The 21773-nt window shown below is 54.2% G+C and overlaps 1 protein-coding gene across 1 annotated transcript in view; it reads right to left on the bottom strand.

The window, feature by feature from the left end:
• The window catches only part of TRAPPC12 (trafficking protein particle complex subunit 12), a 71094-nt gene that overhangs the window by 9927 nt on the left and 39394 nt on the right, over positions 1-21773 (bottom strand). Inside the window, 3 exon segments of the mRNA XM_044262169.1 lie at positions 3381-3454; positions 6014-6086; positions 16080-16192. Coding sequence (XP_044118104.1) covers positions 3381-3454; positions 6014-6086; positions 16080-16192 — 260 coding nt within the window.

The following is a 21773-nucleotide window of genomic DNA, read 5'->3' as shown; positions in this document are numbered from 1 at the left end:
CGGTCACCCCCACAGGTGCTTTATTCCTCTGCGTGTGCAGGCAGAGCTAAGCTACCCATGTGCTCACTGGAGTGGTCTACAGACAGACAGGTGACCAGTAAAATCCCAGTTTTGGAGAAGAATGAAATAACTCTCTCCATTCTGGAACCTCCCAGGGACGCTCATTAAGACAAGTCTTATTCAGATGATTCACAAGGACCCTGAGAGCACCCGCCTGTCCTTCCCCCTGGCGTTCTGCTGTCGCGGCCGCCCACAGGGTTGTGTATCGTGCGCACGTGCAGGACTGTGCCAGCGAGGGAGACGTGTGGCCTACGCACAAGCGGGAGTGCAAGCACCAGTGTCCGAGAGCGCGCGGGCGTATGTACGAGCACGGCCAAGCCTGAGGGTGAGAAACCAAGTGGATGCGTGAAGTGTGCACAGCTGTGAGGGCAAGTGTGGGAGTGGGTGTGCAAGTGTGCGCTGAGGCCCCGCTTGGCGGCTGGTGGAGGGCCCCGGCGGAGTGCACGGGACGCCCCGCGGGCTCCAGGGGCGGTCGCGTCCTGTCCTTCAGCAGCGGCCCCTCGCTGCCGCTTCAGAGAGAGCCGAAGGCAGGTCTGACGTTGCTGGTAGCGCTAGAGGTCACTGACACACGCCGGCCTGTGGACGCGGTGGCCGCCCACTTCCACGGAAGTGCAAGTCCACGGAAGCCAGCCTCACGGCCTCACAGCTCCGCCCCGGCGCTTCCGGCCAGGAGCCAGCGCTTCCGGAGACGACGGGTCCGAGAGGACGGTTAGCGAACCGAGCGCCGATCCCTGACGGGGCTGCTGTGCTGCGGACCTGGGAAAACACCACGCTCTGGGCACAGTGAACCAGGGCCGGTGCGCAGGCGTGAGACGCGCGTGGGGAGGCCGGGGAGGCCGGCCCGTCAGACCCCAGGTGGCGGCGGCGGCGCTAAGGGTGCCAGCAGCCCGTGGGGGACACGGGCGAGTGGCTGTGGCCTCCGGACGGGCTTGGCCATGCGTTCCGGAGCCCGTTACCCAATAAAGCCCGGCGGGAGCTCGTCACGGAGCTTCCCTAAGGGACTGTCATTGCCTGAGACGGTTCATTTACTGGAAGAGGAGGGAACACAGCCTCTCAAATGGAAAATGGCTCAAGTGAGCTCTTCTGGGAGCGTCCAGCCCGCGGCGGACAGCGCACCCAGGCTGGAAAGGCCACAAGGGACCTGCTGACAGGACGGGCCTGCTTCTCAGCGCTCAGCCTCTTGCTTCGGCAACTGCTGCTTTGGAGGCCGGAGAGGGTTTGCGTGGACATCCGAAGGGGGCTGAAGCCAGCTGACGTGGCCGCGTGGCCCCTCGGCTGGAGCCTACGTGGGGCCAGGAGGGGGTCTCGGTGGCCCCCCGAGGCAGCAGGCGCTGTGCTCGTGTACTCGGCCATTGTGGCTCCTGCCGCGTGGCACCCAAGGCCCACCACGGGTCCAAGGAGAGGGAGTGTGATTTATAGCGTGGGACTGGGCCAGTCTCCCCGGCCACGGCACTCCGGTCCCGGAGCCCGACGGCACGTCCCACAGGTATTCGGGGCTGAAATGTACGAGCTGATTTCCCATCATCAAACAGCATTTGTTTCACTGTAACAGAAACGTTACTGACCGTAACTGAGTGGCTGATGACGTAACATGCTGTCGGCCAAGCATGAGCCACACGAGTCGCCCTGAGCCGCACACGTGCTCCCCACGTGGCCAGAGAAGGGGCATGCGTGCTGGCTCAGGCCTCCACGGCACGGTGTTCCCTCTTTTTAACTCATCAAAGTGTTAGATGTGTGGAAAATTCCAATTAAACGGCATTCCTCATGAAGTATTTCTGAAACCAGAGCCGGCTGTCCCGGGTCCCGGCAGAGCAGGCAGCAAAGTCACACGGGGGCCGCTCGTATCTCACCGTCGCCGGGCGGGCAACACAGGCACTTTATCCCGTCATCGTCTACTACTGTGTCTTCGCGGTGCAAATACAAGTCTGCCGGTGGAACACGTAGCGTCCCTCCTGGGTAGTGTCAGCCCGCGACGAAGGAAACGTCCGCCCCGTGACTGTGCGGGCGGCTCTTCCTCTGCACAAGCTGCTAGGGCTCCCGTGCGGCTGCTGCAGCCCCAGGGAGGGAGGCTGGGGCATGGGGTTCCAGAGCTGGGGAGAATGGCCCGTGTGCCGGGGCAGAGGGGACAGGGCCAGGCTCTAGGGAGGGACCTGCTCACTGCCAAGGCTGCAGGTGGGAGAGAAGACGCTCCCTCCTGCCCACACACACGCCTGGGGCAAGACCATGACAGATGTCACCACAAGGGCCGCCCCCTTGTCCGAACCCCCCCAGCCCACACGCAGGGAGGAGGCTCTGCGCTCCTACACTGAGGGGCGTGGCATCAAGGTCAGAGCCAGGGCCCAGGGCTCCTGGAAACAAAGGGCGTGGCAGAGTGGCTGTGTGTGCCCTCGTGTCCCACCCCTACAGGGCCACCTGGATGGGAGTCCCGTCCTGCCCAGTGCAGGCTGCTCGGGGGCGTGCCCAGACCACCCGTCCTCTCCCTGACCGAGCAGGCGCAGGGCTGTGCTGGGAACGCACGCCCGCAGCCAAGCCCTCCACGCCGCACCCAGGGCACGATCTCACACGCAGGGCCACGAGGGACAGATGTGTAACGCGGCTGTCACAGCAGGGCCAACCATGGGACTCCCCTGCGAGGAGCCGCCTGCTCTGCTTTGCTGAAAATCAAGCTCAGGAATGACCTTGGGCTGACCTGTGGGGGACTCAGGCTCTCGGTCTCATAATAGCTCATGAGGGGTCTGGGACTAAGCGACTCCCGCGGCAGCCTTCCCTGTCCCCCTACGCGGGGTCCCATCTGAGCCAGGTCCCAAGAGGAGGAAGGAGCTGAGGACACCGCTCTCAGCTGCCAGGGGCCCACCGGAGACCAGGCTGGAGGAAACAAAGGAGCAGCTCCTGACGTCAGCCTCCTCGACATGTGGGCTGCCTCCTTGGGGTGGGGGGCCGTCCCTGAGACACAGGGGTCGTGGGCAAGCCTGGCTCCAGAGGCCATGGGTGTCCACAGGCCCGCCTGGTCAGGAAAAGGGAAATCACCCCTCTTCCCCGGGACCTTTCTGGGGTGGAATCCAGAGAAAACCATAGAGGCCGGGGGGCGGGGGGAGGATGAATGATGATCTTCGTTAAATCATCGAGACCCACGTTTGAACAATCCGACTTGACACTGTCAACTCAGCGTCCGCTGAGATCTCCTTCACTGTGAACCGTCAGAGTCAGTGCCACTGAGCGCTCTGCTCCCGCAGCGCCTCCCGCTCCCCGCGGGGCCCTTCCTCACAGGGTCCCGGCGCCCCGCACGGCTTCTGAGACACCCTCTCCCAGACCCGACGCACCTTCATCAGCAGCAAGCAGTTGGCCATGGAGCACATCACCCGGCCCAGGCGGGACCCCCACAGCTGGATGGAGGCTGCAAGAGAGGGGAGGGGTGAGCGCGCACAGGTCGGAGGCACGTCCCCTGCTGAGCCCGGGGCGTCGGACCAGTGCCCTTGGTTCGGGGAGGAGAACAGGTGCAGAAATGCCACAGCCAAGGAGAACGGGAGGGTAGTGGGTCAGCCGCAGGGCAGAGAGGAGGCCACGCAGCCCAAGCCAAGCCATGCTCACGGACAGTGAACACACGGGTCTGTCCGCGCTGCCGTCACTGCCCAGACGCCGGACACCTCTCCGGGTGACCTCCAGGGGGCGCCGCCTGCCGGCAAGAGCCCGGGCTGTGGGGCTGGCAGAGGACCGCCCACCAGCGCGTCTGCACCCGGAGCTCTGCCTTCTCCAGGCCCCACTGCAGAGCCTTTCCGAGGAAAACTCTACTCTCGTCCCGCCTTCAGACTCAGCATCGGTGTGGGAAGGGCACGGACGTACCGCTTAAAAGGTCAGGAGCGCTCTCGCATGGGAGGGAGGAGGTCGGCTAGGACGCAGAACTGAAGCTCCTCACGGGTGTCTGCCCAGTGGTGGCCTGTGGTCACACACATGGCTCAGGAGGAAGGTGGGGATGGGAACAGGAGGGCACAGCCGGCTCAGGAGGAAGGTGGGGGCACACGGGAAGCAGGGTGGGAGCGGGGAGGACAGCCGAACATGGTAGGACCAGGACGGGGAGGACCAGGAGGGCGGGCGGGCTGGGCAGCACTAAGAGGAGGGAGGGGGTGGGGAGGCGGGGGGCGGGGGCACACTGGCGCGGCCGGCCGGTTCAGCCGAGGGCGGGGGGCATACTTGCATGACTCTACTTTGGCGAGCCTGCCTTACTCTGAATCTGATTGTCCCGCTGCTGCCGGGACCGGTGGCCCACTGCGGGGTGACAACCTTCTAGAAATTATGCTTACTCCTGGACTGCTTAAGAACACATAAAGCTAACTGCCAGAATTAAGCACTTAAGTCACTTCGCCTTCCAGCAATTAGAAATACATTAGCTGCTTACAACATCATTTTTGTGAAAGGAAAAATTCTGAACAGTATCTTTTGTTAATGAACATAAAACACGGCTGGCTCAGTGCACCGTGGTTTATCTCCAGGCTTCTTTCAAGCGCCAATTCTCCCCTATCTACCCTGCAGTCTGTTTATGATGACCCTTAGTTATCCTGGAACTGCTTTCTGGAATCTAGCACCCACCTGCTGACCCCCCTGCAACAGGCCCTCCGCGAGGAGAAGTGGCCACGAGCAGACAATGCCCGAGAACGGGACGTCGGAGGGCAGCGACCTCCCTCCTTGCTCACCCATCTGCAGCTACCCTGCTGGGAAGGGCGTGTACGTGTGCACACACACACGCTCCCCTACACACCTGGCCGTCGTCTGGGATTTCTCAGAGGATGCTGTATTTAAAGCAGAAATGTAGCCCAGGGTGGCTGGGCTCGAAGGCAAACGCCGCTTGCCCATGCTGTTCTTCCCTTCTCCCGTGCTCCTGGGCACAGCCAGGGTCAGCACACCCCCGGGGGCACCAGCTCGGCCCTCCACCCTGACCGATTCCCTCCCCAGGCCATCTCGCCTGCTCCTGGCCCCCCGGTCCTCCCGGAGCTGCTTCAGAGGAAGCCCACGGCCGGCCGGAATAAGGCACGCTGGCCAGCGGTCAGCACAGTCCGCTCCGAGTCGGGCCCCCGGAGGTGAGACACAGTGGCACCGATGCTGGGGGTAAGAGGGAGGACAGGCCCTGAGGAAGGAGGGGAGGTGAAGGGCTTCTTGGGAGGCACCATTTAAGTTGGGTTTTGAAGCACAATTAGTTCATCTTTACTGTTCTCAAGAAAAGGCAGGATCTCAACATGCAGCTGGCTCCCAGCAGGGCAGTGCTCAATGACAAGACTGAGATCGTCAGCCTGGCCTCGGCTGTGTGCAAATCTCTTCTTCTCCTCGGCAGGCCCAAAGGGCCTCACACTCCCCCTGCCAAGGCTGTGGCTCTGGCAGGCAGACCCTCCCAGGAACGCCCCTTCCAGGAAGGCCTGAGCTCCCCTCCTTCCCAGCACTTACCCAGCATGGAAGCCACACTGGTTTCTGGATTACTGGGTATAGGCGGGTCCTCTGTACTCAATGAGGCTGCCTGTGGGCAGCCCTCACGCCTGTGTTTGCTCTTCATGTACCAACAGTGCCAGGCCCGGTGCCTGGCTTCCCAAATCAGGAACGCGCAATGAACTCACACAAGGACCAGTGCATTACGGAGTAATGCGTGAGAAAGGACGAGACACGGGACGCCTGGGTGGCTCAGTTGGTTAAGCAGCTGCCTTTGGCTCAGGTCATGATCTCAGCGTCCTGGGATCGAGTCCCGCATCGGGCTCCTTGCTCGGCAGGGAGCCTGCTTCTCCCTCTGCCTCTGCCTCTGCCTGCCTCTCTGTCTGCCTGTGCTCGCTCTCTCTCCCTCTCCCTCTGACAAATAAATAAATAAAATCTAAAAAAAAAAAAAAAAAAAGAAAGGACGAGACACAAGAAACCCTTTGGGCCGAATCTTTTGACAACTCTCGGTAGTTATTTAATGAGAAGTCTGGCTACTGACCTTGTCTGTTCTCCGGTGTGATGCTGCTCATGGTCCCGTCTTCAGCTAAGCCTTGCTCCAAATTTGTTAGGATCTGCAGTAATTCCAAGTAAGAACAACAAAATCATAAAAAATGAATTTGCTTCTAGACTTTGTCATAATATATTCTAGGAGGAGCAGATTTCCCTGCATGAAAACCAATTTGTCAAGGGCTGTTTCACACAGACACATTTTAAATACCTCCATTCGCCCCCCAGGGAGGCCTAGCGGAGGGGAAGCCTCTCTGGCGGGTGGTGGAGACTGGGTTTGTGGCGCTCATAAAGCTCTCGGAGACATCAGACACCGGGCAGCTGTTTTGTCTTTGTAAGAAAGGCGTCAAGCATGTTACCCATGAGGATGATTATTAACTTCTGTGGAAATACCCGTCTCGTCCCTCCAGGCCCGCGGCGGGTGCGGCCTTTTTAAACGTCTCAAATACGCCCAGAGCAACTGTCACCTTCCACGGCGTCCACGGTTTGGGTCCTAACTTTGGGTTTCCTCTTTTGTGTTTAGGCTTTTCTTGGAAAGAAAAAAAGGCTGTCGCCCCTGGAATCTGGGTAGAGAACGTGTTTTTTGAGTGGCAGGACGAGGAAAGCAGAGCACGGAGAGCAAAGGCTTCTCGGGGGAGAGGAAGAAAGTGCTAACTGAAGAGGCGCTGGGTCAGAGCGGTCCTTCCTGCCTCAGGGCACGGGCTTTCGGGGAAAAATCCTTTCGTGCGTGGGATCCCTTGCCAGCTAACGTCTCCCTCAGTGAGCCACAGGCTCTGGGCGTTCTCACGCCCGGGCCCCGTGGACACGGCAGGGAGGGTGAGCAGGGCCTGTCGGCACCTGCAGGAGCCCCTCGCTCGCTCTGGACGCGCTGGGCTCAAAGTTGGAACCACAGAGGGTAGCTAGTAGGGTCTAAACAGGGCGAGATGACACATTTCAGCCAATCTGACCAGGAAAGGAAGTCCTTGCGCCTCGGCTGGAACGGAGGCTGGACGGGAAGAAGGTCAAGAACGGCTGGAGAAACGTGTGGCGCAGTATCCTCCTGGTCACGGGGTGGCCTCGCGCCATGGCCTCTCCGCAGGTGGCCGAGGACCCACCTCCAGGACCACCGTATCTGCAGCCCGAGCTGAGTCACAGGGCACCAGGAGTCCGGGGGCTGGAGCAGTGACTGCGGAGGGAGGTGTGGGCAGAGCTGGCAGGGGAAGGGTGGGCAGCTGCAGGGCAGCAACAGAAATGTCCCAGGAAAGGAAGTGGGAGCCCCGCCCCGATGCCAACACGCAGACGTCACACAGGCCTCATGTGCTCACCTCCGGATCGTCAGTTCTGCGAAGAGGAGGGACACAAACACCGCCAACCCAAAGCCCCAGCTATCTGGTCTACAACCGTGGTAAGGTCCCATTTCCGGTCCCCATCCCTCTGTCCTTGACAAAATGATGGAGGCCCATGTCCAGGTGAGACACTGACAAGTACTCCTGGGTCTCTCCCCACAGCGAGCAAGGCAGGATGCACCAGCCCGGTCCACAGCAGCATGCCATTCACACTCCTCCAGAAATCCTCTAAGTTCATGGACCCTGGACCCTGGAGCACACACGTGACCTTGGCATCTGGTATTCTAAACTTCAGGTTCTGATTTGTATGCCTTTGGTATGGCCCCAAACCCTGGACTTTTAATGAGCTTCAGATAACATTCTGGGGACCCATGGTCTGGGGACCAGTTTGACGGAAAGCTCTGGGGAAGGAGCCTCGTACCTCTCCCGTTGGTGGGCTGTCACGGGCTGCAGGGGACAGGGGGGAGTTTTGGGTAACGGGTTTTATGCACGAAGCATCCAGTGTACAGACAGCTGGTCGCTGGTCCTAATTCAAGGACCCAAAGATTAACAACCTACTTGAGTCAAGACCAAAATGAGAGCAAGTCTTCCCTACAGGGGCTTGGATTTCTCTAGAAAGTCTCGAAACCGACCTCTCCTCACCACAGTCTCCAAGGGAAGTTCTGGAAGAGGCTTTCCAAAGTGAAAAGAGGTTTCTTGGAGCTGCTTCAAGCCACTCAAGGAATATTAAACACTTCATGGACCAGGCACCACGCCAAGTCGCTGGTTCACACCCCGATCTAAACTGCACACAGCCCTGAGGCAGCTGGTGACCCCCCATATCTACAGATGAGGAGCTCGGGGCTGTCATGCATCAGTCACTCCGCCAGGAAAGCTTCCCCGCCTGCCTGACTCTAGCCCCTCCCAACCACTGCTGTGGACAGACACTGTCCTCCGGGGGTTCACACCCTGAAAGAACATTCTCTGCTTTCCATGCAGGTCACAGAGGGAGAGACTACACAACGCCAAGATACCCAAGTGTGGAATGCAGAATTCCAGACCTCCTCATTCCACCGAGGCCCGCTCCCTACTGGGCTAGCAGGCCCCAGTCGGGCTGTACCGGTCCCTAACTTCCGTGCCTCCTGGTTCACTTCTGGGGCATCAGATTTCATGCTGCCGAGGGCACCGCCCACATTCCCAAGCCCATGTCCTAAGACTTGCAAAGATGCAACCTGACGTGTCTAAGGGTGTAAATTTCCACCACGAGTTAAGACAAATCTTGCAAAACCCCAATGATAGGGACACCTGGGGGCTTCCGTGAGCTACACTCTGAACATGCACGGGGCCAGGAGCCTGCGCCTCTCCCAGCCTGATCTCCAACAACGAGGACGCTCCTGTCACCTCCTGCGAGGGCTCTCCGGGGACGCACAGTGGGAGCCTGAGGATCTACGGCAAAGGGCAGAGACGCGCCTGGAGCCAGGAAGCAGGAGCCGTCTGCAATCTCTCAAATACGTCTGCCCACCCACCCATCCCTCCCACCTTATCTGATTAAGCCACAATCAATTTGCTCTCTGCTGGAGCAGCAGCAAAGGGGGGCTGCGGCACCGTCCGGGTCAGGCGAGGCCTGGCAGTGGCCAGACGTTGCTGGCATGCTGATGGCCAGCCTCCTCGCACGCTCCCGAAAAGCTGGCTAGTGGGGCGGACAACAGCCATTCTCGGCTCCACTCTTAGAAGATACGAACCCTTCCCAGAAACAGCTCTCTTCTCTGCCTTACTAGCACCCATCAGTAGAGATGACCTGCATTGACACTGCCGCGTGCGTTCTTTCTAGAGTTTTCCAGAGCACGCAGACACCTGTCTTCCCCCCCAGCTCCTTCTGCTGGGGGGTCTCTAAACCAGCACTTCTCTGACACAGTGCCCGCTGCCAGGCTCACCTGGGGTGCGGGAGGGACGGAGCTGAACTCAAAACCACAGCCGTGGGTCCGTACCAGCGACAGCCCACACCTCAAGCTACTCTGGCATCGTTATTTATGGGCTGGATCTACTCAGGCCAGCAGGGCACACACGTGTTCTTCTGGCTGTTTCCCAACCGGCCTGGGAAGGTGTCTTGGGGCTGACGGCAGAGTAGCCTGCAGGGCAGCCAGAGGCCAGGCCCGCAGGAAGGAGGCACCGGCTGCTCCGACCACGGTCCCCACTTTCCACGCCCTGGGAGCACGTTTAAATCGAGTCTGGTGCAGTCACTGGTGTAGTCACACTTAGCCCAACACTTCCGACCTCACGGCAGAGACGAGTGACGTGCCGCTGAAGCCGGGCTGCGGCAGGACCCACGGCCACGACCTACTCTTGGGCTCCCCAGTAGGATATGCGGAATCCATGACCAGCCTCTGGGGAGTCTTCCACGTTGGGGAAAGCCTGGCCTCCTCTGTCCCACGGCTGGTGGCCACCGAGAGCCACACGCTGCCCTGCTTATGGGGAGCCAGACCCACCCCTGGGCCGCCTCCTGCCACCGGCCGCACCACGGGCTGGCCTTCGCCTCCAGTTGCCCTGCAGGCCCGTGTAGTTTTTGGCAATAAAGAACAACTAACTGTAAAACGAATACATGCTAACACAACGTGCGACTGGGAAAAGATAACAAAATGGCCCGTGTTCTGGTACCTGCACAGCTAACACGCCGCTGCGCTTCCCTGCAGTGGTTGGGACTCCGCTCCGAGACCGGCCCAGCGCCCTGCGGCCGGCTTCCACAGCTAGTCTTGGGTCACGAATCACTTCCCACGTCACAGCTGTAATGGCCGAGATAACCATCTGGAAACCACATCAAGCCTTGATACCCCAGGCCTGGCCGGTCCTGGGACACCCCACGTCCGCTGTCTCCGGGACGCCCCAGGTCCCATGTCTCTGGGACACCCCACGTCCGGTGCCCTCCTTCTGTGGTTAAGGTGGCACAGAGTGGAATCAAGGGGAGACCCCCATCTGGGCTGTCTCCCAAGGTGGGTGATGGAGCCCCAACCTGCAGAGAGGATGCCGGCCCCCTGGGCAGCGGCCACGGTCGTGGCGGTTCCTCCTCATCCGCCCCAGCTGCTCCCTGCGGCTGCAGCAGAAGGAGGTGGTCTCTTCCCATTCGGGAGCTCCGCGAAGGGGCCGAACCTGCGCTCGGGGCAACGACTGGACGGCACAGCAAGAGCGACTGCCGGCACAGACAGCAGCCTGAGGCGCCCCAGCTGCCTCCTCCCCGAGGGGTGGCAGCCCTGCACCACCTGGGTGTCCACGTTCACCCTGCCCCAAGCATCTCACTCGAGAGCCCCGGCCCGCAACAATAACCCTGAAGACCAGCAACAGACATCGCTCGAACACCGGAAGCACAAGACAGAGAGAGAGCTCTTCAGGGAATGGGAACCGAGTAACTCCGCTTTCTTCCCAGAAACGAGGACTGGGGTTTGCAGACCGTCCTTGAGGAAAGCATCTCAGACCAGCGCCAAGGCTCCTGATCGGTCCGAGGCCGCCACGCGCAGTCCCGGCACTGACCTCCCGCCTGTCCCCATCTGTGCTGAAGACCCGAGCGGGTGGCCCGGCTCCACGCCCACAGCCGGACACTGCCGGGCCAAGCCGTGTGCGCCAGGGCTGTGCTGAGCCCGCGCCCCAGACCTCACCACCACCGGCCCGGGGCAGGCAGGAGGCTGGGACAGGCGTGCAGGCGGGGGAAGGAAAACCGAGGGAGGGGCAGGTGGAGAATGTCACCCGAGGAGACGCTACGTCGTGCTTTTGCCTCCTCACCGGCGAAGAGCGAAGAGCCCTCCGTTCCCTAGACCCACGGGGACCAACCTCTGGCAGAGCGTGGACAGCGGGAGTGGCCACTCGAGGGCGAGTTCGGGAGGCCCCCCCCCCCCGCAAGGCGGCAGGAACACCGTGCACGTGCGGGGAGCAGGGGGCTGCAGTTTGACTCCACGGACGAGCAGGGACCAGGTGTCTGGAACCAGGCGACCTGTTTCAGTCCAGGCTCCTCTGCCAGTTCACCTTCCCAGCCTGGTGACTCAGTCCCGTGAGGCTCCGTCTCCACAGCTGCACAATGGGGACGCCATGACCTCAAGAGCCACTGGGAGCAGTAATGGAGGTGACGGGGGTGTGACACGCGGCACAGCATCTGTTCCGGTGTGAGCGCAGCTCGCCTGCTGTTGGCGACCCCATGACCAGCGTGTTTGACCTCTGGCACAGCCGGGCGCGGGCGGAGGCTGAGAGACCCAGGAAGGAGCACAGAGCATGCTGGGAACTGTGCTGGCCAACAGCCTCCGGTTTAAATCTTTCCTTGGGTTTCCCGCTGGCTGTGATGGACTCAGAAAACCAGCCTGCTAGTGTTGGATGGGACCTCCGAGTCCGGGGGCCCAATCTCTGACCTCTCGTCTGCGAGGGAAGGCCAAGGACCACGGGCCGTGCCAAGAGCAGACCCGCGCACACGTGATCCAGCCACAGAACTAAGCTGACCCCACCACGGCCACGCTGTCCCGAGAGTGCTGTGCGGGCTTTTCCTATTTTCAGATTCTGTCCATCTCGAGTAAATGAACCCTGGCTTGAACACAGACCTCCCGCCAGGTAATTCTGCATGACCAGGACGTACTGACGAGAGGCCTAAACAGAACACGGTGGGGGAAGACAAGCAGTTGCCCAGGACGCTTGCAGAGGACACAGGTGTACGGTCTCCACCCTGCTCCCCCCAACCCCGCCGTGCACAGCAGGTGCCCAGACAGACCTGCAGGTGAATGAGCCCAGTCAGAACTGTCCTGACGCATAGCTGGGTCAGACACAAACCTCTCTTAAATCCCACGTGTGAGTGACATCATACGTCACGCAACAGTGTTGTATGCGGCTGATGAATCACTGAACTCTCCTACCTCTCTGCAAATGGTAATACAATACACGTTACATAAACCAACTTAAAAAAAAAAAAGTATAGTCTTCCAAAAAAAGAGAAAGGAAAAAGACAAACCTCTTCGGGCTCCAGAGTGCCTGGGGGGCATAACCAGTTGGAACCAGCCTCACTCTGTATGGGGGGGGAAGGGACACCTGTAGGGGAGCCACGTGGCCGCCCAGCAGGAGAGAGGAAGCTCACCAAGGGGGCTTATGTGGCGATGGAGAGACTCTAAATCCGGCATCTCCTCCTAATCTCACTAGAGGGAATCATCTGATCTTCTGTTGATGCCACTTGGTGCCTTCTACATAATTGTTACTTCCCAACCAAGAACAATTCAGAAAGCACTTCTGAATCTCATCAGCCTTTGGAGCCAGTATTATGCCTCTGACTTTTTTTTTTTTTTTTTTTGGAGCCAGTATTATGAATGACAACTGTCGTTATACAATATAATTTGCTTTGATTCCGGAACGTTTGAAACCATTATCTTGTTAAAGACTGTGCCAGTGTCCCTGTGAGGCACAAGGTAGGGGCCCGCAGCATCTGCAGGACACGTGGACGGTCCGCCACACCCAAGGGCACGTGATGTTTACACAGGAGAGTACGTCCCAGCTTCTGATCTACGGGTAACACTAAAGAAGAATTACATGCCAGCAGACTGGACAAGCTAGAGGAAATGGATAAATTCCTAAAAACATACACTCCTCCAAGACTGCATCGGCAAGGAACAGCAGATCCGAACAGACCAATTACCAGTAATGAAACTGAATCGGTGATCAAGCAACTCCCAACACACGCAAGTCTAGGATCAGACGGCTTCACAGGTGTATCCCACCAAACATTTTAAAAAGAGGTAGCACATATCTTTCTCCAACGATTCCATAAAACTGAAGAGGAAGGAACACTTCTCAGCTCATTCTACGAGGCCAGAATTACCCTGATACCCAAATCAGACAAAGACACCAGGGAAGGAGAAAAACAAAAAAGAAAGTCTCAGGCCAACATCCCTGATGAACACAGATACCAAAGTCCCCAACAAAGTATGAGCAAACGGAATTCAACTATACAGTGAGAGGGTCACACGCTGTGAGCAAGCGGGACGCAGCCCAGGGGTGCAAGGACGGTTCAGGACCCCGAGTCCGTCAACGTGACGCCACGCGAACGAAGGAGGACGGAAAAGCCCACGATACCCCACAGATGCAGAAGCAGCGTGTGACACAGCGTCCGTTGACGATAAAAACTCTCCACGAAGTGGGTACAGAGGGAGTGACCCCAACAGGAGGACGGCCACGTGCGCAAGTGCAGAGCTAACGCGCTCGGCGGTCCGGCACCGAGAGGGCCCCTGGAAGACGAGGAGGAAGCCACGGGTACCCACGCCGGCCGCTGCGCTCGGCCTATTGCTGCAAGTCCCTGCTGCAGCCGTCAGACAAGAAACAACAGGCCTCCAAATCGGAAGGAACTAAAACCGTCACTATTCACAGATGACATGATACCGCGCACGGGAAACCCTAAAGCATCACCTGGAAACTGTTAGACCCAATAAATGAAGTCATTAAACTTACAGGATACAAAATCAGTATGTGGAAATCTGCTGCATTTGTATGCAAGAATAACAACTTATCAGAAAGAGAAATTTAAAAAAAACCCCATTTACAACTACATAAAAGAGAATAAAATACCCACGAATAATTTTAGCGAAGAAGGTGAAAGCCCTGTACTCAGAAAATGGAAGACAGCGATGAGAGAAACTGGAGATGATGCAAATACACGGAGAGACGTTCTGTGCTGAGGTCCAGAAGAATGCTGTCAAAATTCCCAACGGATCCGACGCAGTTCCTACCTAAACACCGATGGCACTTCTCATAGAGCTAGAATAAGCGACTTACAATTCATACGGAAACATGGAAGACCCCCAGCCAAAGCAGTCTTGAGAAAGAGAACAAAGCTGGAGGAATCACAGTCCCTGGTTTCTTACACTAGAAGCTTAATAACCCCAACGGTCTGGTACTGGCACAAGAACAGACACACAGAGCAATGCGGTCGGACAGAGCTGAGGACGCAAGCCATCCTTCTATGGTTACTTCATCTACGACAAAGGACACAAGCATATGCAATGGGGAAGAGACAGTCTTTTCGAACAAGGTCAGGAAAACCGGACAGCCACATGCAGAAGAATGAAACCAGACTTTCTCATACCAGACAGAGAAATGAATTCAAAGTGGATAAAGACTTACATGTAAAACCTAAAACCATAAAACTTCTAGAATAAAACATAGGCAGGAAGCTCTGTGACGCTAGTACTAGTGATATTTTTTTGGATCTGTCTCCTTAGGCAAGAACAACAAAAAACCCCCAAAAATAAACAAATGGGACTGTATCAAACTAAAATGCTTTTGCACAGCGAACGAAATCAGCAACAACATGAATAGGTAACCTACTGAACAGGAGAAGGTATTTGCAAATGATATCTCTGATATCCAAAATATATAAAGAGCTCAGAAAAGTCAGTGTAAAAAAACTCAACCAGGGGACGCCTGGGTGGCTCAGTTGGTTAAGCAGCTGCCTTCGGCTCAGGTCATGATCCCAGCGTCCTGGGATCGAGTCCCACATCGGGCTCCTTGCTCAGCAGGGAGCCTGCTTCTCCCTCTGCCTCTGCCTGCCATTCTGTCTGCCTGTGCTCTCTCTCCCTCTCTGACAAATAAATACAAAATCTTTAAAAAAAAAAAAAAAAAAAAAAACAACTCAACCAGGTAGAGGGCCCGAACAGACCAGTTTTCTAAAGAAGACGTGGGGACGGCCAACGGGCACATGGAAAGAGGCGCCGCATCCCTCACCGTCGTGGAAATGCACACCAACGCCACAACGCGGTGTTACCTCACACCTCTCAGAACGGCCGGTATCAAAGACAAGAGAAAACAAGGGTCGGGGAGGGCGTGAAGAAAGCGGCACCCTGTGCATCGCCGGAAGGAACGCGAGCTGGTACAGCCACTCTGGAAAACAACATGGAGGTTCTTCCAAAAATTAAACACAGAGTTAGTGTACAATCCAGCAAGCTTGCTTTTGGGCACTTATCTGAGGAAAATGAAACCGTGAATTCAAAAAGACGTGTGCCCCTCTACGTTCATTACAAGACTCTGTATGGTACCAGTCCACACGTGGCAGCCACCTGAATGCCGGTCAGCGGACGAGGAGGTAAAAACGGTGCGGCGCGGACACACGGCAGAGTACTACTCAGCCGTCAAGGGAGTGAAAGCTTGCCGTCTGCGACAGGGTGGCTCTACGGACGGTCATCCGAGTGAAATAAGTCAAAGAAACACTATGCCTTCACCCACATGTGAAATCTAAAAAACAAAACGAACAAAACAGAAGCAGACTCAGACGCAGAGAACAAACTGACAGTTGCCAGAGGGAGGGAAGACTAGAACAGGTGAAGCGGACCGAGAGGGGTAAACCCTCAGGTGGACGGTAACTAAGACACAGGAAGCTGACGGACAGCACGGGACAACAGCCAGCATCACCGTCACAACTTTCCATGGCGAGGATTCCCTAATGTCCACAGCCGCTGAGTCCCGCACAGGGACAGACGCAATATTGTGTGTTCATCGTCCCTCCACAACAGCAACAACAACTAAGGAACAAGGATCTCAGGCCCCAAGTGTTGCCAAAAAACATTCACTGTCCCCTAAAGCAATTTCAGCGAGAACAAAGAGTACGGGTCAGGATGCACTGGGTCCCCCTTTCTGGGGCAGCGGTGATGGCAGTCATCGGGGAGGGCTGGGCAGGAAGTGACGCGGTGCGCACTCTCCGTCGGGAGGGGAGGGGGACAAAGCAGGTGACCACGGAGCCATCGCTACCTTGCTGCAGACGGCCTTCACTCTGTGGAGCCTGTCCAGGGCCTCCTGCGGATTCCCCAGGTACTGCTGAAGCTCCGCGTGCAGGATCCGCATGGAGAAGGGGACCATGGAGCCTGGAATCAAAGTCAGAGTTGAGTCAGTCCGCTGTCCTTCTGCACGCTTCCCTACCTCACACACTTCAAGGAGGGAACAGCCAATGTCCCCGCAGACGGGCCGACACAATCCCTGCATTTCTTGGTAAAATATCCAACGATGCCAGTGATAAAATACCTGCCGGTTTTCTCAGTAAAGCCGTGTAGACGTATGTTCTAGACAACTACCTGAGGAGAAAGGCGGAGGTCCCTACCGTTGCCGTAGCTGTGCTTTAACTAGGGACTGCGTCCGCCTCCAGTAAAAGAAACCGCAAAACACTCAAGGATTTTTGAAATGTGTTCTTGGTAGGACAAGCTCAAGCGGGAGGCTGCCGACTCAGGCTGGCGTCCCTAGAAGGAGACCCCGAAAGGATGCTCTGTGAGCACGTAAGGATGAGGGAGGGAAAGGGGGTGAAGGTGAGTCTCGGGCCCAGGTCGAGGCTGGAGCTTAGCCTGATTCAGTGACGTGTGAGTGCGTGTACACGTGTGTGCGTGCCCGTGTGTGAGTGTGGCTCTGGGCAAAGGCTCTGTCACAGGTGCCCCGACAGCAGGCAAGGGAGCTGCACATGAAAACTCCGCCCCCAGGGACCGTCGGCGAGCGAGCTGCGGGGGGACAGGGCAGCTCTCCGAAGAAGGGCTGCCCCCGAAGTGACCTGAGACGGTGTCTGGTTGTGGCTACGTCTCCCGGGATGAGGAGATGTCTTTATTGATGCCATGTCTCTTCTCCCAGGACTGGGATCTGACATACGGTATGTACACGAAGTACCTAAAAACCATTAAATGACCAAACAGCCTGAGCTGGTCACACAGGAGATGATGGATGTGAAGAGAGCAACATGGGGCGGCCCCGCAGACTCAGAGGAGGCTCTTCCACGCAGACTAGAGGGAAATGTCTGGATGCAAAGTACAGTTTGGAGATGGTCAGCAAACAAGCTACAGGACGCCTGCAAGCGACTCAGCCTCTCCGTCCTCTGCCCGCCCGCCGGACCGCTAATCGCCAGGGCGAGTCCGCCGCGAGCCACACCAAGACGGCTTCCCAACCGAGCTGCTCCTTCCCTGACATGCTGGGATGCCCTGTGGCGTTTAACAAAGACAGAAGGAAGACCTACAGGGAAGTCACAAATAAGGAACTCCACAAAATGTAGCTTCTGTGGTGATTTAAGTCCAGAGAAAAGGTGACAGTTATTGAATTTAAAAAAAATTTTTTTAAATGCCCCCCCCCACTTGGTTTTTTTAGAACACTAGAGCACCTCATAATTCCTATGTCTGAAGAGGATGAATGACTGAATTTCCATTCTGAAATGAGCTGTCTCTGGTTCCTGGAAAGAAGCATCTTGACCGTGAGCATCACTCACTACAGGACTGTGCCACCCTGGCGGGCCACACATTCGTGGTGTCATTTCCAACCCTTCGTATGAAGTCAAGAGCAGGTGATAATCATTCCCGCGTGGGTCAGAATTCACTGGCAGACAGAGAATACTCTAGAACTCTGTAAGTTCTGTAGGATAAGCACAGACACAACCTTCAACTGCACGTTCCCACACTGGTTTGCAAATGAGCGGAATACAAGATGAGGTGGCAGAAGCACGAGCTGTGCACGCCGCGAGCCCTCGCGCCTGAGGACGTGTCTGCAGTTAAAAGGACATGCAAAGTCATTTGGGGCTAAATCAGAGTCAAAGTACAACTTATCAAAATTTGTGAGATGCTCAAAAGCAGTGCTAGGAGGGCATTTCACAGCATTAGATGAATATATCTGAAAAGAAAGAAAATTTCAAAATCAGCATGTTCCACCTTAGAATACTAGAGAGAGGCATGCAATATAGAAGAAAAAGAAAATAAAAATTAGAGCAGATTTCAATGGCATTGAAAACACGAAATCAACGGAGAAAACCAATAAAATCAAAGTTGGTTTTTTTTGATAAAATTAATAAAATTGATAAACCTCTAGCCAGGCTAACAAAGAAATGAAAGAGAGGACATGAATTACTAATATCAGAAATATAAGAGAGATAATTTGATCAGGAGATCAAATCCAATTAAACGGAATCCAACAAAAAATTAGCAAATCAAACCCAAAGGTGCATAAAAAGAATTATATACCATGACCAAGTGGGATTTATTCCAGCTACGAAAGCCCGATCCAACTCAAAAATCATTGTACCCCACCACATCAAAGAGGCTAAACAAGAAAAGGCACATGGTGTACCAACAGATGCGAAAACCACATCTGACCAAATACGTTGTGATAAAAACTCTCAGCAAAGGAACGGAGAACTTCCTCCGCTTGATAAGGGTCATCTACAGAAATCTATAGCTAACAACAGCCTTAGCGATGGGAAACTACATGTTTTCCCCCTAAGATCCTGAACACGGAAAGGACGTCCTCTTTTTACCACTTCCATTGCACATGATACTAGAAGTCCCAATTAATACAATAAGACAAAAAAAAAAAAAAAGGAAAAAGGTGTATAGGTTAGAAAGAAGAAATAAAACTGTTTTTGCAGATTATAAAATCATCTACAGGGAAAATCCCAAAGAACTGACAAAAAACAAAAACAAAAACAACCTTCCTCAAGAAATAAGCAAGTAAAGGAACAGATACAAGGTTAATCTGTAAGTCAACTGGTCTGACTTACACCAGCAATGAATAGCTGAAATTTGAAATAAAAAACACAAGAATATTGGGGTGCCTGGGTGGCTCAGCCACTGAAGGTCATGGTCTCGGGGTCCTGGGATCCAGCCACGCGTCAGGCTCCCTACCCAGCGGGGAGCCTGCTTTTCCCTCTTCCTCTGCTTCTCCTCCCTGCTGGTGCATTCTCTCTCAAATAAATAAATAAAATCTTTTTTTTTTTTTTTAAAAAAAGAGAAAAAAATACTTATTCAAAACAAAAACAAAACAAAACAAAATCCCCAAACAGTACTATTTATGTTAACTCCAACATAAATAAAATAGTAAGATATAAATCTGGCAATACACGCACAAAGTCTTTATGAGGCAAATCATAAGGCTCTGGTGAGAGAAAGCGGAGAAGATGGGAATGACGGGAAAGGTGCTCCCGGAACAGACATGAAGACTCCACAGTGCCAAGGTGCCCATCTCACAGCTTCATCTGCAGAACCAAAGCAATCACAGCCAAAGCCCCTGTGATTCTGTGGACGTGGACGTCCTGTTTCTCAGCTGTACGTGGGGAGGGAGAAGATCATAAATGTACATTATTCACGACACTGAAGAGATGAGCAAAGCCAGAGAACAGACACTGCCCAGCTTTACAACTTACTGTGACAGTAGTGGAGCAAAGACTGTGACATTAGCAGAAGAACAGAACACGTCCATGGAACAGAACGGAAAGCCCAGAAACAGGCTTCATAAATGCAGTCAACTGATCTCTGACACAGGGGTAAAGCTAAGTCAATGGACAAAGGGCAGTCCCTTCAGCAAACAATGCTGGGGCGACTAGACACCTAAGTGGGGGGAAAGACCCCCATCCTTCACAAAGCTCAAGTCAGTATGGGTAACAGACCTAAATGTAAAATGCAAAGCTGGGAAATGTCTAGAACAGAACACGAGAAAATCTAAGCGACCTGGGTCTGGGGATAACTTTTTAGATACAAAACCAAAAACACTATCCATAGAAGAAAAAAAAAAACCACCACTAGACTCCTTAAAATTAAAAACTGCCCCGTGAAAGAAGATGTCAAGAGAACAAGAAGACAAGCCAAAGACTGGGGGAAAAATATCAGCAAAACACACATCTGGTAAGGGGCTTGTATCCAAATACACAAAGAACTCTTAAAAATCAACAGTAAGAAAACAACTCAGTAAATGGACAACAGATCTGAACAGATACCTTGACAAAGGTATACAGATGAAAAAAAAGCAAGAAAAATGTGCCCCATCATAGACATGTCATTAGGGAGCTACAAACTGCAAATTAAAACAATGTAACAGTATCACTAGACACCCATGAGAATGGTTAAAATCCAGAAAGCTGAGAACACCAAATGCTGGTGAAGATGTGGAGCAACAGGAACTCTCATTCATCGCTGGTGAAAATGCAAATGGTCCAACTGCTCCGGAAGACAGGCCGGCGGTTACCAAACACAGGCGTACCGTCTAGTCCCGTGTTATTTACCCACGTAACTTCAGAATGTGTGTCCACACAAAACCGGGCACAAGAAAGTGACTTTATTTGTCATTGCCCCAAACCAGAAGCAACCAAGATGTCTTCTGACAGGCGAGTGAATAAACTGTGGTACATCCAGACAATACTTCTCAGGACTAACGTGAAATTAGCTACCAAACCACAAAAAGGCCTGGAGGCACCCTAAAAGCACCTGGCTACGTAGAAGACGCCAGCCTGAAAAGGCTGTATATTACAGGATTCCAGCAAGAGGACAATCCGCAAGGGACAGCTCTACGAAGCCAGTCAAAATACCGCTGGTTTCCTCGGGCTCGGCGGGAGGGAAGACAGAGGATGTCGAAAGGGCAGTGAAATTGTTCCACGGGACACCATAATGACAGGTACGAGTCTTTATCCCTTTGTCCAGACTCAAAGAACGTACACCACCACGACTGAGTTCTAACAGGAATTTAGTAACAATGTACCAATCTATTATAACAAATGTCTTACACAAAAGCAATATGTTAACAATAATACAAGATATTAATGAAAACTGCACAGAAGAGAGGGTATATGGAACTTTCTGTACTATCTGTTCAATCAATGATTCTGTAAATATGAAGCACCCTTAAACATAAATATTTAGGAAAATGTAGTTTTCAGGAAGCACCACTGGGGTATGTAGAAGGCCACATGAAAAAAGGTAAAATTGGATCCATTCCTTAAGAAGGAAAGAAAACTGTGTTTGGGGGATCTCAAATTGGAATTAAAATATATTTTTTCTTAGAAATGCTAAATATGGGGGCACCTGGGCTCCTCAGTGGATTGGGCCTCTGCCTTCGACCTGGGTCATGATCTCAGGGTCCTGGGATCCTGAGCCCCGCATCGGGCTCTCTGCTTGGTGGGGAGCCTGCTTCTCCTCCTCTCTCTGCCTGCCTCACTGCCTACTTGTGATCTCTCTGCCTACTTGTGACCTCTCTCTATCAAATACAAAAATAAATAAAATCTTAAAAAAAAAGAAATACTAAATATGGTAGCCAGTTATAATTGAAGGAGTGATATTAGTCCTCTATTCAAGATACATTTAATGGTTAAAGAGACCTTTGCGAGCTGACCTAAGTGCCTAACTAGGTATAGATTGAATTTTATGGAAAATACTTTCTAAGAACTGGCTACTTTGTACATGAACTTCCGGAGTACGGTGAAGCGAGCAGTCTGCTCACAGTCAAACCACAGAAAAGTGGTCTGCAGTTTGATGAATGCTATAAAAATGTTTTTGTGTAAAAAAATTTTCTGTATGGTATATGAGAAGCTGCAAAGTTCACAGCTTCAAATGAAATATTTACTTTTAGCTGAAGGAGACAAAAAGTAAATTAAAATTATTTTAATTAGTTGCATAAAGATATGCAGGCAGGTAAAGGAAGAGATCAACAGATTTCGGA

The sequence above is a fragment of the Neovison vison genome, chromosome 8 (assembly GCF_020171115.1).
Source record: "Neovison vison isolate M4711 chromosome 8, ASM_NN_V1, whole genome shotgun sequence".
Lineage (NCBI taxonomy): Eukaryota > Metazoa > Chordata > Mammalia > Carnivora > Mustelidae > Neogale > Neogale vison.
Note: the sequence above shows the minus strand (reverse complement) of the source record. Positions and strands in the feature narration are given on the sequence as shown.